Genomic DNA, 18,197 nt, shown 5'->3' with positions numbered 1-18,197 from the left:
TCTTTTATTGCATGCTTCCTTTTCTTCCGTATCTCTTCCTGGATGCGTTACACTAGTGGAGACGTCCCTCCTCGTAACCTGCAGGAAAAGATAAAAACTTTTGGTCTCTCTTTCTGTGCATATCGTGGCCGTCTCTCGATCAGGCGGTGCTTGGCGACAGTTGGGGTAGCGGCAGTTGGCGGTCAACGATGGATCGGCAGCCGCGGGCGTCAAAGTTGTAGGCGCCGAACTTCACGCTTGAAGAGCCCCACTGGAAGAAGACAACCCCACTTGTTTTTAGTTTTTCCTTCTTCACTTGCTCTTGGTGTGATGTTCCTTGGACAACTACTCAGCCCACCGATAGGAGGAGGATGACAGCAGCTTCGGGCAGGTGACGTTGAGGAACTGCAGCAACTCCTTGTCGTCAGGAAGCAACAGTCGTCTCGGAAGAAGGCTGCTGGCGTCAATGGACTGGGCTTCGTCTCAAGGGACAACAGGCTTCATCGTCAGGGCTTTGGATCAGATTGGACTTCGCCGAGGGGGCTCCAAGAGGGTCGTCCTGCTTGTCGCGTTGTTGATGTCGTGGGAGCTCGTTGGAGGACTGGAAACTGGATGGGCGATAAGGAGCGTCGAGTGGCAGTGTTCCACTACGTGGGAAGAAGCAACCTTGGAACAAGCGTTCGGCAGCAACACAGGCACATCGCCAATCGAGGAGCGAGATGGCGCAGGGGCCGGGGCAACCTTGGCCGAGCTCTCCAATCTCAAGCCTCCTCTCTCTCCGCTTTCGTGAATGAACGGGGCTCTCTCCGGATTTGTGGCCGTATATTCTCAATTGTGTGGCCTCCTCGAAACCCTACGCAAAAAAACCTTTTTATAAGCTGAAGATTAGGGTTTTATTTTCCTTTTCAAATCAGCATCCGTGAAGATTTCTTTTTCGCACGCAATATCACTTTTTTTCCACATCTTCTGATTTTATCACCTAAAGATAAGATTGCAACCCAATTTTCTTAAATTCCAAAAATCCACCGTAATATTATTTCAAATCTCCATTTAGGTAATTTTTGTCATTAAAAGAAAACGGGCTCGGGCCAATTTACTTGCTTCATGGGCTTAGTCCAACCTACCAAATTAAAGCTTAGAACTACTAAATCAAACCCATTTGTCACCGACCCAATGTAAATGCAAATTAAGAAATAAATACACCTAAAACTATATGCTATGCAATTAACTATTTTTTCAGGAATAAAATTAACCCCTAATTTTTTAATGTAATAAATGACTAAACGGGTCGCCAAAATTTAGGTATCAACACATATCATGAGCAAATCTCTTACCAACTTGTGTCTTGGGCATTTACTACCTCTTGTGGAAAGATTTTCTAAATCATAATACACATAGGGCTACCGCTCTTGGAAAGATTTCCCCTCCACCCAATAGAACAAAAAAAAAAAAAAAACATTGATCCACTCTAAAATCTATTAAATAATAATGAAAAAGATTGAGGAAATTCATTAGCTTGACCGTGTCTTCATTTCCTCTCCACCCAAAAATCTCATGTAATGAATTATTTTCTTGCAATGCATGCAGTTTTATCACTAGTAGAAGAAAATGTTACTCTAACGATAACATTTCTCAAATATCATCGAGCATGGTAGTCAAGTGACAAATGAGTCACTTTGTCTTTCATGAGGTCATAAGCTCAAATCATGTCATGAGCAAATCTTTAATCAACTTGTATCTTGGGCACTTATAACCTCTTGTGGAGAGATATTCTAAATTATAATACACCTTGTGGCTCTTGTGGAGACAATTTCCTCTCCACCCAATTAATTTTTTAAAGAAAACATTGGCTCACTTGACCATGAAATCTAATAATTAATAATGAAAAAGATTGAGGAAACCCATCAACTTGACCATGTCCTGCAATGCATGCAGTTTTATCACTATTAGAAGAAAAAAGTTAATCTAACAATAACATGTCATGAGCAAATCTCTCATCAACTTGTGTCTTGGGCATTTAGAACTCTTGTGGAGAGATTTCCTCTTGACCCAATTAATTAAAAAAATAATAAAATTGGCCCACTCTAAGATCTAATATATAATAATAAAAAAGATCAAGGAAATTCATTAGATTGATTATGTCTTCATTTCCCCTCCACCCAAATTCTCATGAAATGAATTATAATCTTGCAATGCATGCAGTTAAATCATTGATAGAAGAAAAAGTTAATCTAAGAATAACATTTAATTGAAGTGTGGTAGCCAAGTGATAAATAAGCCACATTGTTTTGCATGAGGTCACAAGCTCAAACCATGTCAAGAGTAAATTTCTAATCAACTTGTGTGTTGGGCATTAATTATATCTTGTGGAGAGTTTTTCTAAATTATAAGACACGTAGGGTTGAGGCTCTTGTGGAGAGACTTCCTCTACACCCAATAAATAAATAAATAAACACTGTTCCACTCTAATATCTAATATATAGTAATGAAAAAGATCAAGGAAATTCATCAACTTGACCATTTCTTCATTTCCTGTCCACCCAAAAATCTCATGAAATGAATTATTTTCTTGCAATGCACACAGTTTTATCACCAATAGAAGAAAACGTTCCTTCAACAATAACATTTGTTAATTATCATCGAGCGTAGTAGCCAAGTAATAAATGAGTCATTGTCTTTTATGAGGTCACAAGCTCAAACCGTGTGATGAGCAAATCTTTGATCAACTTGTGTCTTGGGCATTTACTACCTCTTGCGGAGAGATTATCTAAATTATAATACACGTAAAGTTGCGGATCTTGTGGAGAAATTTTCTCTCCACCCAATTAATAAATAAATAAATAAACATGGGCCCACTCTAAAATATAATATATAATAATGAAAATAATGGAGCAAATTCATCAACTTTTTTCCTTTTTTTCAGAATTTCATCATCTTGACCATGTCTTCATTTCCTCTTCACCCAGAAAGCTCATGAAATGAATTATTTTCTTGCAACGTGCACAGTTTTATCACTGGTAGATTAAAAAAGTTACTCTGACAATAACATGTATTAATTATCATCAAGAGTAGTAGGCAAGCAATAAATAAGTCACGTTGTCTTTCATGAGGTCCTCAACTTAAATCATGTCATAAGCAAATCTCTGAATAGAGAGAATTCTTCTATCCTACTACAAATAGGGTAGGGTTGCGGCTTTTGTGGAGAGATTTTCTCTCCACCCAATTAATGAAGAAAATAAAAACATTGGCCTGCTCTAACATCTAATAAACAATATTGAAAAAGATCGAGAAAATCCATCGGCTTGACCATGTCTTCATTTCCTCCCGAAAAGAAGGGAAACATGCTTGTCTGCCTGATTCATATAGTTAAGGCGTAAAATCTGCATCATCAGTGCCTTCAAATCATCATACTTTTTCCTTTGACCTTTTCATACGTTTTTTATGCATCCTGGCACAGCCAAATGATAGTAAAACCACATCTTTTGCAGGCGGGTAGGTGTCCTAATTTAATTGCCATGTCTCTTTCAACATGCTACAGCATGAGTCTCGTTTTTTTAGACAGCTATTTTTGCCTTTTTGGTGGGTCCAGGAGCTAGAGATTACTTAACCTCGTGGAATTTCAGCCCTTTGAAAATTGGATCTTATCAAGCTTTACAACAGAAGGCCAACGATCCAGGAGCTACAATGTCATAACCTTCCTTTGACTTGCGATTCCTTAATTTGACCTTTTTTTGAAGCTGAAGTTTTGGAGTCTTGTAACTCTAGACCGGAACAAAAACACGGTTGTTCAAACGGGTTTCATCTAATGACCATTCAAACAGACGGCGAGGTTCGAACGCGGAAAAGGCTTGCGGTGGAGAGGGAGCGTTTGGTCCCCTCTTGGTTAGACCAACAACAACTAGAAGGGATGTAACGGGCGTGTTTCTGTTTTGGACAACCATCACGAAGAAAATAGTGAATCTATTCTCTGACTTATGCTGTTTTCCTTTGCCTGTTGGAGGAAATCGCGGGATCTTTTCCTTTTGAACGAGAATTACAGAAAACGTGGGAAGATTTTCTGGGTGCTTAAAAATGACCCCTTGATTTGAAAAACCTCAACTGAGAGTTTGAAACAGTAATCCCTTTCCGCATCTGGATTTTACGCTAATAACATTACCCGATTAAGAACTTCCATGGAAAGCAGAGGAAGCACAATGTCAGCAGGATCTATAAGCTTCAAAAAAAGCACTCCTTTCATCCTAGAATGCTTATTTGCTATACAGGACTCCCGATATTTACATGACAAGCAAAAAGCACCATAGAATTAGAACCTGTCCTGAGTAATTGATCTAGATTTCTGGAAAAGAAGCAGAGTCTAGCCACTTGAGTTGGAATGCAACTCATTTGGTGAAGCCTCTACCATAGCACTGCTCGTATGGTTATCCCCGTTGTTGCTGCTACTGCAGCTCAAGGTCCTCAAAAGCCGCCACAGCCCCCAGTTCCTCGGAATCTTCTTCTCGGCATTATCCGTCGACTGGACCATCGAGGCCTGGCTCCGCCGGCGGCTCTGCCTCATCCTCATGTCGCTCAACTCCATCTCCATCGGGAACCTGGCCGACCCAAACACGAGGAAGTACCACTTGCCCTTTGCTCCCACCTTCCTCGCCGACCCATCTACGCTCCTGAACTTCTCCAACGGCAGGTTCTTGGAGTCGGTCACTTCCCGCGGCTTCGACCGCTTCTTCTTGTCCGATCTCAACTTGCGGTACGAATACGACGTTCTGGACTTCCTAAATAGGCGCAGCTTCCAGCGAAAGAACCACCTCTTCTTCGACTTTGCGGGACGCTTTCTGATGAGATCATCCGCGTTCTTCGCGGCGGGCGGCGGCTCTCCATACGGGATGAGCTTGCCACAGAAGATTATGTGCCCCGAATGGTGCACGGAGGAAATGCTCAAGTCCTCACTGGAGGAGAATTCAAACAAGTCTTCTTGATCCCGATGAGGGCCAGTCGATGCGCCTCGTGCTTGTTCTGGTTCTGTCGCCACTTTGGAGAAGCTGTCCTCCCACTCGGCCGAATCGCTGTAGAGCGGGAGGTCGCAGAAAAGAGCGTCTCCGCTTCGTCTTCTTCATTTCCTTCTGCTTCTTGATTTGGGTCTTGCGAACGACCCACAATGCTTTCTTGGTCCGGCTCTTGCCTGGACTCATCGCGTGAAACGACCATCACGGGCAAGAGCGGCTAGAAGAAGAAAAAGAAGAAGGAGAAGAAGAAGCCAAATGTTACCAAAGGAGATGGAGAGAGAAGATGAGGGGCGATCTTTTATTTTTTCTTTTCTTTTCTTGCGTTTAGACAAAGGAAGTTTCTACTGGACACTTTCTGATGACGCTCCCATTTGGCCATATATAGGCGCTTGCATGTGACCAGGAGCGTGTCTCTGATATAATAGAGAGAGAAAGAGAGGGAGGTAGTAGTTCGGAAAATTGGATGAGAAGGATAGCTTCTAGATGAGGCGATTTGTTTTTCTTTCCTTTTTCTTTTACCGTTAAATTTTAAGTTGAACGATACATGACAATTAATAGATTTACTTCCATCTGTTACATATATATTAGTTTGTGATTTTCCGTCTTATTAATTCAATTTAACAAAAATTTAACGTATGATAAATCAATTTAGGGTTTTTTTTAGTCAAATTTGTTATATATGTACTACTTTAAGATTTTCTATAGTCAAAAAAATTAATTTATAATAAATTTATTGTAAATGTATTAATTTTGAATTTTTCATTGCTAATCGATGGGGAATAAAGAGGAATAATAAGAGAGAGAGAGAGAGAGAGAGAGAGAAAGAAGGGTCGGGTGACCCTATTAACTGAATTTTAATTTAGAATTTGGGTTTGTGGGGGCGGGTCTTCTAGATGAGGATGAGTCGTGTAGACATGTTCCTAGTCGTAGACACTAGTCAATGAGTCCTATCACCCAGAAAAGAAAACTATAAGATGGTGCAGGATTGTCCTGATTCGCTTGGGCGGCCCCAGTGTTTCTAGACGGGGTCTTCTTGAGGGCGTTTTCCGCGAAGCAACGTGCATCATGTACTGATTTATTTTTATATCAAGTTATCACCACCTAAATAAATTCGATTCTTTTGTTTTTTTTTTCCTTTTAATTATAATAATTTTAAGATTTCTTTATTTAACGAAAAATAAAAATAAAAATTGAAAAAATTATAGAAAATATTTGTATTATCAATAACAAATTATATCTAAACATTTTCGTGATTAATGAAAATATTTTTCGCGAGATTAATTTTATAAGCGATACATGTGATATTTTTTTAATAAAATAATTTTCAAATTATTAATTTTTCGCAAAACAAATGAAACCTTACACGCAAATCTCGTGGAGTGTCTTGAGAGTTTTTCTAGTTTTTTTAGGTGTTCATCAAGCGTCTAAGTTTCTAAAATAAATGTGTTTGCAAATCCTGAACGCTTCATGCCTTATAAATGATTTAGCTAAAGCATGTACAAGAACAGTTAGTTTCATATGATTATTCCCGAACTTAACCGTGTCAAAAGCTTCGATGACTCCTGAGATAGTCTCAAGTTAGGCGGGAAAATTGCATTGCAAGTCCTAAGCCTTATTTATGGAATACAATAAGTCCTTAGTCTCTATCGGAAGATGAATTAAACCCTATAATGATGCTGAAGAAGTGCCATTTAAGGATGTCATATAAGTACTCGTTGCGTGAAACTTATGTAATTTTAAGTACTGTTTTGAAAGTACTTGATTGCACATTTAGAAAAAGGTTTAAGACTTAATCAAACCAATTAACAAGTATAGGATTCAATCACATTCTATACATAAAATTTAAGAAATTTCTCCTAATTTATCCGTGGATATCAAGTATATCAATGTTGTGAAGGTCTAAAATGTGTAAGGAAAGCGTCCCGATTAACTAGATCAATAGCATTGGCTCTATATCATGTTTTTTTTTTCTCTCTAGGAGGAGCTCTATACCGTGTTAGAAAATTTCATCTAAAAATTTAAATTGATAAGTAAAGAGATGATATAAATATAAAGAGCATATAAGATTTATTATTAAGCGATGCAAAATAATAGGCGGAGGGTTCAAAAGGTGGACTTATCGGGGCGGGGCTCCGCAACTAGTCCAAGCATGACGTGATCGCTAATAAAGAACCATGCGATCCCACCGCGAAGAAAGTATCACGTGTCCGGAGGGTCATTCCACGAGTTGGACCACACCCGCATGAAGACAGAAACAGCAGCCCCTTGCAAACGGGCTTTAGGATCCGAAAAGGACCCTGCGATTTTCTTACCACCACCCAGTCAAAAGAGGTGGAGCTTTCACACCATAATAATGAATTATAAATATGGGATGAACAGTAATTGTTGCGGTGGAGGTGAAGGACTTTGCTTCCTCCCCAAGAAAAATCGACAACCCCAAGATTCAGCCTAAGGACCTATTCAAGTTCCAGAAGTTCTCTTGTCCGGGACAAAGACGATATTCCAGGTAAAAGGTTGATAGTGCCGTTTCGAAATAGGTACTGTATTACCCGACACCGTCAAGCCACGTTAATTAAATCATATCACGTCTCCTCATAAAAGAACCAATTTACATATCGAGATAGAATCATTTATGTTACTCGTTGCAAAATCACGGATGATTCGGCCAAATGCAACACTAACAATGCTAATGTATGAGGTTCGATAGGCAACAAAGCGAGTGAATCGATGGTTTTGCTGTTGAAAGAATGGGCAATGCAAAGCTTGAAGAGCAGAATTTCTAAAGCCATTTTTATTTATTTATTATAGGGCAGGTAAATCTATGATAAACTTATCACAGATTAATATACTTATGACAAATTTATCTTCCGTTAAAATTTCCGTCTAATTGCTAAGTTAGATGACACGTGATGGTTAACGGATATATCAGTTTGAGGTTTTACCCTCTATTTATAACATGTTTATTAGTTTATGATTTTTGTGATATTGATTTAATTTAATGGAAATTAACGAAGGGTAAATTGAATGTACTAATTTGATATTTTTTTAATAAAAAAATTAATTTTGGATAAATTTATTATAGGTATATTAATTTATGATTTTTTATGATATTTACCTTTTATAATAATAAGTCCTTGAGAAAGTGGCGAAAGCTGCCAAAACAGCGAGAGAGAATAAAGAAGCTTAAACCCAATTGTAATCCATCTAAAATGAGACCAAAAGGAGAAAATCGTAGAGGAAAGGTATGAATTTCACGCGAATGACTTTTTTACGATGTGGAACTTTCCATGTGCTTTAAGTTTTCTTTTTTATTTTTGGGACATCTAGAAGCCCATTTCTCTGGAATTTCATTCACTATCGGGACAGGTGTCACTAGCACTACAATAGACACTGGTGAAGAGAAGAATTGAAAAATCATACATTGGAAGGGGCCCTTTTGAAAGTGGTGTTGAATTAGGTTGAAGAGTCATGACGATTTCACCTTGACCATGATCATATCATGTGCATCACGTAGGAAGAAGATACCTTATATCATGGACTTATTTGGCCTTTTCTCTTTTCTAATGACTAATTGAATTCTCTGCCTTGGTTCTGAAGTTCCTTTCTTTATAAGATGACTGCAATTTAAATCAAAGAGCGTCGCGCCACCGCTGAATAGCCAGTCGATTCGGACCTTGGTATCCAAGCATATATACATCACTGGTATGACTGCGAAGCTAGAGGTAGAGAAACTTGCAGAAAACTTCTACCACAAGTTCTTGGCCAAAGTAATAGGTGGACCTTTTAGTATTTCAATTCAGCTCTGCCTATTCACAAACACGTAGCGCCCGGACTGCAATCCAAGTCATTGACAGAAAATCCTAGCCTAAGATCCTCACGTAGGTATCGCGAAACATTTTGAATTTTTTTAATATTAATAATTAATATATTAAATAATGTAATTAGTATGGTCTAGGTGGGTAGGTAGGCGGATCCACCCATGGAATTAGGAACTGCGTCGGTACTCATCGGTTCTCATAAATCGGAATCGAAAACCGGATTAGTTCCCTTAAGAACCATCGATTTCATACGGATTCGGTCCGATTTTGGGTGGTCCAAGCAGGTCCTAATTCCTTTACTTACTCGTCCTGCAAACCCAAGTGTGCGCCACACTTGCTCATAGTCATAGATCTTCAGACTAGGCAGCATGACCGGTGCCTCCGCCGTGTCAAACCCACTTGGAGAGAGGAGTCCAGTCAAAATCGAAAATCCACACGTCCTTCCCGTCCCCGCTCAATTCCGCGCTGCCCGCATAGATTCCAGCTTCATGCGACACGTTAACCAGATCGAAGACGCACGCTTTGCCCATCAATTGGTCCCCCGCATAGTCCGCACACTCCAGCGGATCTCCAGCTATCGCGCTGCAACTTGACCTGTCCCTTTTTCTTTTTTTCTTTTTTTGGAGGAGGATGGGGGGGAGAGAGAGAGAGAGAGAGAGCGGAGAGGAAAGTTGAGGAAAACTCTCCAAGATCGGCGGCAGCTGCAGGAATGGCGACATCGGAGGGGATGGCAGAGGAGGAGGGGGAAGAGCTGAATGACGGAGGAGGAGGAGATCTTGGCCCTGGAGGTAGTCCAGGAGGGGCTTGCGGTCGATGAAGGTGACGCGGGGAGGTGGTGAACCATTTATGGGTTCAATATTTTCAAATAGGTGTAATCTAGAAACTCGTTTATGACCAACTCTAATTGAATTTCAATATCTTAAATCAATTTTTACCCAGCCCTTCAAATGTCTAACAAGCCATTTGCAACTCGACCCCAAATGCAACTCCAAGAAAAACCCACATCCTGAATTGAAACGAGTATGTGATCACTGCAACTAGCTAGGATGATCTGTCGGTGACTATAAACCTTCTACATTATCTATTTAACGGAAAATATAAAAAACAAATCTCATTTTTTATGTCATAACCACTTACATACCCTATTTTACAAATATCATTTGTATAACTCTAAGCAAAACTCCACATTAAAAAGATCAAATTGCACTCCTTGCAAACTCCTGTTTAGCATCTTGCATAGGGTTTTGGTGGTTTGGTTCTTAATTGGCTTTGAGTATTTTGGGTGAGTTTGAGATTTTAACATCCACGAGGAGTATTTTTGGAAAGAAAATGGCATAATAAAAAAAATAGGGATACAAGGAAAATTGATGTGAATGTTCAAAATAGTCTCTAGAGCTAAACCTCAGTGGTATTTTCAAAAATAGAGATATGCAAGTAATCTTTGGGCATAGAGTGAGGTATGTTCTAATATTTTTCATCTATTAATTTTTTTTTATTATGTAGTTAGAAACTCCTCTAGCTTTTTTTTTGATGTTTTCTCTCTATATGTTCTCTTAAAATATTACAGGATTTGTACTGAAATGTGTGCATTGTTAAAACAACATTTCATTCATTTCCACTGAAGTACAAGAAGAAATCGTGTGGTCCAATTTCAAACCAAGAAAAATCCCAAATAATTTCAAAACAATATAAACTCTAAATAACAAGATGAATTAATAGAATAAGGTTAAGAGTCACGCTCAAAGAGCAAATCCATGACTTCTCCAAACCAAAATCAATGGACAATCATCAAATCCATCTTCAATAATGAGGACACACTAAGATCTCTATTTGTTGTGATGGCTTTGGCTTTTGGCAGTGTGCACCGGTGTTCCAAACACCATTGTCTCTCAGAGTAATAAGGTTGCATGAGCACAAATTTGACATCTGTTGGAACAAAAGGTTGACGAAGTTCCTCCAATCTCTTTCAAAACTGGACTTATACACCAACCATCATCATTTAGAGTAACAAGATTGCATGACACAAATTTGACATCTATGAGAATGAAAACTTTACGAAGTTCCTATGATCTCTTTCAAAACTAGACTTATGCACCAAAGAAACCCGAGAAAAGCGAAACCCTAGAATCATACCGCAAAAATCCCCAAATCGAGACTAGATTGGGGAAAAAAAACTGTGAAAAGATGAAGAGGAGAGAGGAGAGAACCCTAGGGAGGAGAGAGAAGAAATTTTGCCTATATTGAAGGATATAATTGAATAATAAATTTCTTGTGAAGCCTCGATATTGAGGGCAACCCCTTGGGTTAGCATAGTTATATTGGAAAGTTAAGGAATTCAGCTTGAAAATTGAAGGTCACATGTTCAAATGCCACCAAATGCGTGAGAATTACTTCTGGATTAGAGCCACTGCACAAGCAAAAAGCATCAACGTAATTGATCTATGACACTTATAAGGTTTTTCATAAGTTTTCAAATCATCATGTATCTTTGGTTATGCAACACAAAGACGCCTAACACCAAGAAACAAAGTTAAATTCATTGTGACGACTATGCTTTATACGTGAGATTTTGTAGAAATACTACCAACTGTCTACAAGCTTAAGCTAATAGAGATTAAGGTAGACTTTAGCCGCATAGAATTATATAATAAATGGGACAAATAGAGGTTTGAAAAGATTTGAACTCAAGATATCTTATTTGGTATTTATGAGATTTTGTGAACAATTCTAAAAGTTTCAATTATTAAATGAATGCGTGATTTAATATTTGAATACTCTAACATTGCCACGATTTATATACATCATTTTGTGAGATATACATTATCTTATCCATTGGTTATATAATTATTCTGTAACTAGGGAGGGTTAAAATCAATCAAAATCTCAAATAAGAAGATTGCATGTTTCACGACAAGTTTGCATATCCGAACAACGGAATTTTGTTAAAGAACATACTTGATACGTTGTCATCGATAATGTTGTTGGTTGAATTTACGCTAAGGAATTTGACCACTAAAGTTAATGAGCCTCTTTCGTGCATCATACCTATCATGTGTAATCAACTAAATGAGTCTTCTCCTTGCATTCGTCAGAAGACATCATGGGACGTATTAGCAACCACACAAGAAATGTAGCAAGAACGATGCGCAAACGCTCCTTTTGTAAACTATGGAAAATCGATTCTTCTAAAAATCAAACCTTTCGAATATATACATCGTCTTTGGTAATCTACTCTCTCTCTCTCTCACGTGTGCAAAGTACAGAGTCAATCCTGTCACACGCGCGGGACGCAGCCCAACGAGGCCTTCACCAAGGCATCGGCGCGGCGACGGTGGCCCGATCCCAGAGCCCTCAACAATCCGAACAACCCCTTCCCTTTGCTCACGCCGCCGCAATCCCCGCTTCTCACGATCTCATCGCCGCCGTCGCACGATTTCCTCTTCTCGAGGTTGCGGCTCTGCCTCGTCCTCATCTCGCTCAGCGCCATCTCCGTTGGGAACCTCGCCAATCCAAACGCCATCAGGTACCACCGGCACTTACTCCTCCGGACCGTCGGCGACCGGGTCCTCCCGCTTGTGCTCTTTTGGCTTCCGCCGCCGGTTTGAAGCGGCGATCTCTTCTTCTCCGTAGCAGGAGTAGGAGGAGGATGAGGAGGTGATCCTCGGCGAGGGATGAGCTTCCCGCAGAAGACGATGCTCCGATCATCGGAGGAACCGGAGTCCCCAGTCAATGAGAACTCGAAGAAGTCGTCGTGATCTAAAGAGGAGGAGGAGGAGGAGGAGGAGCACGACGACATGGAGGCGACATCGTCGGCGAACGAGTAATCTGCTGCGTCGCAGTACGAGGAGAGGTTGCAGAGCGAGAGAGCGTCGTCATCGCCGTCGTCGTAGTTATTGGGAACTTGAGCCGAATCGGCGTCGACGAGCTCTTCCTTCCGCAGCGGTGCTTGAACGAAATCGGTGGTAGTCGTCATGGTGGGTTTTCAGAGAAAATTTTGGAAGGGTGGGGGATGGATAGAAGTAAGAGGAAGTCGGCTTCGTTGGAGAAGATGATGAGCTCAGGAACGAATGTATTTATATGAGAGAGAGAGAGAGAGAGAGAGAGAGAGAGGTGGCTTCCTGCTGAGGTGGGTCGTTGTTAGCTTCGTTAGTGGGCTTCTACATGAATTTTTTTTTGGTGATATGTGGAACTTCTAGATGAAGTTGTGTGGAGAAGAAGATAAATATAAGATAGAGTCAAAAAACGAGGTGTTGAACAAGTTAGAAACGGAAATGAAAGTCCAGTCCTTTTTTGGCTTGGTCTTCTAGAAGAGCTGGCCAGTAGGTACCAGGAAAGATGACCAAGCATCCCTCCCTTCTTGAAAGTTGCTTACATTTCCCTTATTTTCTCAGGATTCCGTAAGTATATTTTATACAGATGATAATCCTTATTAAAAGAAAAAAAAAGTGTACTAGTAGACAGATTTTGGCTATTGGATGGCAACCTCGCTACATCTCGGTTAGGGACTAGTTTGGGACATCAAGAGCAGCACTGTGCCGAGTGGATGGTCCGCATTTCGTCTCTTAACGCGCGACCTATGGGTTCAAATGACAATTGGCCGAACCCAGAGGGCACTAAAATTTGATTCGAACTTTTAGGTCTTTTAAATTCTTGCTAAGTAATCTTGTTGCAAACCATTTATACTCATGCCAAGGAATCCTGAACTACTTCAAATTTGTGTGGAGGAATTTTGGTATGGAATATTTAAATGCATCTAAAGATGCATTTATTTCGCTAAAAATTCACGATAAAGTATTTTTCCAACAAAAAAATGGTTAGTTTTCATCTATTTAGTGATTTAAGAAAAATGATTTCTTTTCTTGTTAAAAGCAGAAGTTGTTTCTCTCAATCTAAGTTTATGGCGTATGAAGTAAGTTTTTCTTATTAATGGTTCATATTTATCTAAGAAAGTCTAATACCAATGGAGGAACCTCATCCAGAAGGGGCATGGATTCTTTGCTGCATACGTTACTCACTCTATTTTGCTTCAGAGGAAATTAAGGCCTGTTAAACAAGTGGATTGAGTCATAAATGATTCAATCTAAATTTACAAATTGAACTCATTTTGATCCATTTATTTACAATGTAAATTTCTCGACCCATATACAACCTCTCTCGGGATTCATTTTTAGCATTTTTCCCCCCTATATTTGTTGGGTTTCATGAATCATGTATAAGAAAAATTAACGAAATAAACGCAGCGGAAACAAAGATATATTTTACACATGATTCTCCTAAGGCGTTGTTCGTGCGTTTCAATCAAATATCTAAACAAAAGGGAGTTAAACGAAATACCTCTCGAAGCGCGCTTTGAAACAAGTCAGTTCGGATGTTCTACAGTACGAGTCCCACAAGCGTTGGACCTCTAGTTCAGACACACCAACAACGAACGTCGAACGGAAGAGAGGACTTTCGGATATCCACAACTTCGATCGTGCTAGCAATCACATGGAAAGAATCCGTCGTATTCTTGATGTATAATAGTCACGTCCCGAACGAGAGAATTGTTTCTCTTCCTCGTGTCTCAAAGACACAAGAACACACGCACACTTTTCCAATTTTTCAGCAGCATCATTGATATCTCGCTTGTGTTTCTCTCGAACAAAACCAAAACCACACTAACTTTTTCTCTGTTTTTCAACAGCACCACTTTCTCTCATCCTCAATTGTCTTTTTTATATTAAAAATGACCAGCAACGGTTGCTAATCGATGGACGATCAGCAACCATTGCTGATCATCCATATTATACGATCGTGCATGAGCGGTTGCTCATGCACGATCTTGGCATGATGGTCAGCGGTTGCTGACCATCCATGCTTCGTGCATAATGGTCAGCAACCGCTGACCATTACGCTTCGTGCATGTGCACGAATTCGTGCACATGCATGAAGCTTTAATTAATTAATTAAATGGATAAATTATTAATTAAAATAACATAATCCTTAGCAGCTTTAGGGCATCTTCTAACAATCTCCCACTTGCACTAAAGCTAACTTGTTTGGTATGTTAACATATATCCACTTTGGGCATGCGTGTGCATCATATGCAAGTAGGCTCGTGACTATAATACAAATTAAATTAAATCTCATTTAATTTAATTTCAAATCGACTCAATTCGATTGCAGTAATTGCAAACACATTTGCAATAAATATTTCTCTCTTGTTCCACGTCATCCTAGTTGTTTATGGTGTGTGACATCCCTAGGTTCATCACTAAGCTAGTAGTAAGACTTGTACTAACACATTAGTACTTCCAAAAGAATTAATTGTCCCGATTAATCTTTTAGGTCCTACAAGCCACGATTGACATCTAGCAATATATCATGGCTACCCAGATAGTGTGAATACTTTAAGAACATAATGAACCTGTCGGCTTTGGCTACAAAGTGTAATTCAATCCCTCCGTCTTACTATGTCCCGATCAAACAAAGACCATGGAATATTTGTCAAGTCATTAATTCGATCATATGCACAAATCTAATTGACATGCATTTTTTATTTGAGACATAAACAATTTATTCTCGATTACAACCCCGGCCGAGGATTTCAATGCAGTGTCACAGTTAGATCGCATAGGACATCATTATCATACCTTGCATATAACAAGGAGACAGATTCCATATTGCGCACACGTGTAACTTCGTATATGAACAAACTATGACCATCAAGTATAAAGACGGATCGACGACCCGGCATTATGTGCACCCGTGAACCATAGTTGTTCGATACACAAGTTAACACTGTGCCTCAGGTCTAAGGATTATTTATACGACCAAAGCATGAACAATTAGACATTGACCACGCTAAAAGCTTCCATGTCGCTAATCGTTCCATATGCGTCACGTTCAGTGAATTTGTCTAATACAAAACACCTGTGTTCTAACTCAGGTATCATAATACCCAATGACATGTGACTCATCATTCCCTTAAGTATCAAATACTTAATGGCGAAGTTAAGAACACACCGGTCTCAACAGGATTATTAATATCCACTTAATAATCCATCGACGGGAACAATTTAAAGATTCAGTCTAACTATGAACCCGTCACATATATTCTTGACGTCTCAAGAATAGGTCTAGTTGCAAGCGATCTTATGGAATCATTCATCAATATAAAATAATTGGACAAATGAATGAATACGTCGTTGCCATTAATTAAATAATAATAATGAAAGTACAACTGAAATCCCTAATATGTAACTATTACATAGTAGCTTTAGGGCATACATCCAACAATTTCCCAGTTACACTAAAGCCAACTTGTCTGGTACCTCAAACCCATTTTGTCAATATGTCTTTCAAAAGAAGGCGAGGTAAAGCCTTAGTGAAGGGATCTGCCACGTTTTCTGCCGAGGCAATTTTCTGCAAGGCGATATCACCTCTCCCAACAATTTCTCCGATGAGATGGAAGCGTCTCTCAATATGCTTGGACTTGGTGAGACCTTGGTTCCTTAGCTTGAGCTATCGCCCCATTGTTGTCACAAAACAATGTGATCGGTTGCTCAATTGAAGGAACGACTCCAAGTTCAGAAATAAACTTCTTCATCCAAGCGGCTTCCTTTGCTGCTTCGAAGCAGCTACATACTCGCCTCGGTGGTGGAATCGGCAGTTATGCTTTGTTTGGAACTTTTCCAACTAACCGCACCACCATTGAATGTAAAGACAAACCAGATGTAGACTTATAATCATTAGGATCCGATTGAAAATCGGAATCAGTATAAGCTACAACTTTAAATTCTCCTTCTCCATATATCAAGAATAAATCTTTAGTCCTTCGCAAGTACTTAAGAATATTATTGATTGCTATCCAAAGGCTCTTCTCCTCGATCGGATCGATATCTGCTGGGAATACTTACAGCATGCGCAATATCAGTCTAGTACATAGCATAGCATACATTATGCTTCCAATAGCGGATGCATATGGTATCTTTGCCATCCGCTCTCTTTCTTCGGGGAGTGTTGGGACACATCTCCTTAGAAAGACGGATCCCTTGCCTAAAAGGCAATAATCCTCTCTTGGAACATTGCATGTTAAACCGTGTTAACACTTTGTCTATGTACGTAGATTGTGAGAGGCCAATCAATCGTCTTGATCTATCTCTATAGATCTTGATACCTAAAATGTAGGTTGCCTCTCCTAAATCTTTCATGGAGAATTTCTGTGACAAGAATAGTTTTATGGATGATATCATTGGTACATCATTTCCAATCAAAAGTATATCATCGACATACAAAACTAGAAATGCAATTGCACTCCCACTGATCTTCTTGTATACACAAGGTTCATCCGGATTTTTGATGAAGCCAAACGATTTGACTACCTCATCAAAACAGATGTTCCAACTTCGGAGGCTTGTTTGAGTCCATAAATGGATCTTTTAAGCTTACACACCTTCTGTTTTTCACTATTGGATTCAAAACCTGTGGCTGTTCCATATAGATGTCCTCATCGAGAAAACCATTTAGAAAAGCCGTTTTGACATCCATTTGAAATATCTCATAATCAAGGTGTGCAGCTATAGCCAACATAATCCGAATGGATTTTAGCATGGCCACAGTGAGAAAGTTTCGTCATAATCAATTCCTTCTTTTGACGATATCCTTTCGCCACCAGCCGTGCTTTGTAAATTCCAATTTGACCTTCAACGTTCATCTTCCTCTTGAAGATCCATTTACAGCCAATTGGTACAATACCATCGGGCGTGTCGGTCAAGGTCCAAACCTCATTGGAATACATTGAATCCATTTCGGATTTCATGGCTTCTAGCCATTTTCCAGAATCGATGTCCAACATCGCCTCCTCATAGGTTTTAGGATCACCAGGTTGATCACTGTCATTCACAATGAATAATGGTTCAATATGATCAGGCGAGTGTCTATAACGAGCAGGTGGGCGAGACGTTCTCACACTTCTCCTAAGAGGTTGTGTATCGAAGCTCCCACCGAATCGAGATTGGTATCTCGAACTCGGTTGTTTGGCACTTCATTATTTTCTTCTTGTAAGACTATTTTCCGCCCAAAGCACCACTTTCTTGGATGAACTGATTCTCCAAAAAAGAAGCGTGCTTGCATACCAAAATTCTTTGGTTCGAATGAAAATAGAAATAATATCCAAGAGTTTCCTTTGGATATCCAATGAAGCGACCTTGTTCAGATCTTGCCTCCAATTTTTCCATTTTCAGCTTTTTCACGAAAGCTGGACAACCCCAAATCTTAATATGATTAAGACTAGGTTTCCTACTATGCCATATCTCATAGGGCGTAGTTGGAACAGATTTGGACGGCACTCTATTCAGTATATATACAGCAGTCTCAAGGGCATATCCCCAAAGGGATATTGGCAAATCGGTGTAACTCA

The 18,197-nt window shown here is 39.6% G+C and overlaps 1 protein-coding gene across 1 annotated transcript; it reads right to left on the bottom strand.

Annotated features, from left to right (window-relative positions):
• Positions 1-4,333: 4,333 nt before the first annotated feature.
• LOC120288708 lies at positions 4,334-5,165 on the bottom strand. Its single transcript, XM_039302817.1, has 2 exons — positions 5,131-5,165; positions 4,334-5,039 (listed from the first exon to the last, which is right to left on the bottom strand). Exons 1-2 carry the CDS (start codon positions 5,163-5,165, stop codon positions 4,334-4,336), a joined length of 741 nt encoding a protein of 246 aa, XP_039158751.1.
• Between the last annotated feature and the right edge of the window lie 13,032 nt (positions 5,166-18,197).

This window comes from Eucalyptus grandis, chromosome 10 (genome assembly GCF_016545825.1).
Source record: "Eucalyptus grandis isolate ANBG69807.140 chromosome 10, ASM1654582v1, whole genome shotgun sequence".
NCBI classification, from domain to species: Eukaryota; Viridiplantae; Streptophyta; class Magnoliopsida; order Myrtales; family Myrtaceae; genus Eucalyptus; species Eucalyptus grandis.
Note: the sequence above shows the minus strand (reverse complement) of the source record. Positions and strands in the feature narration are given on the sequence as shown.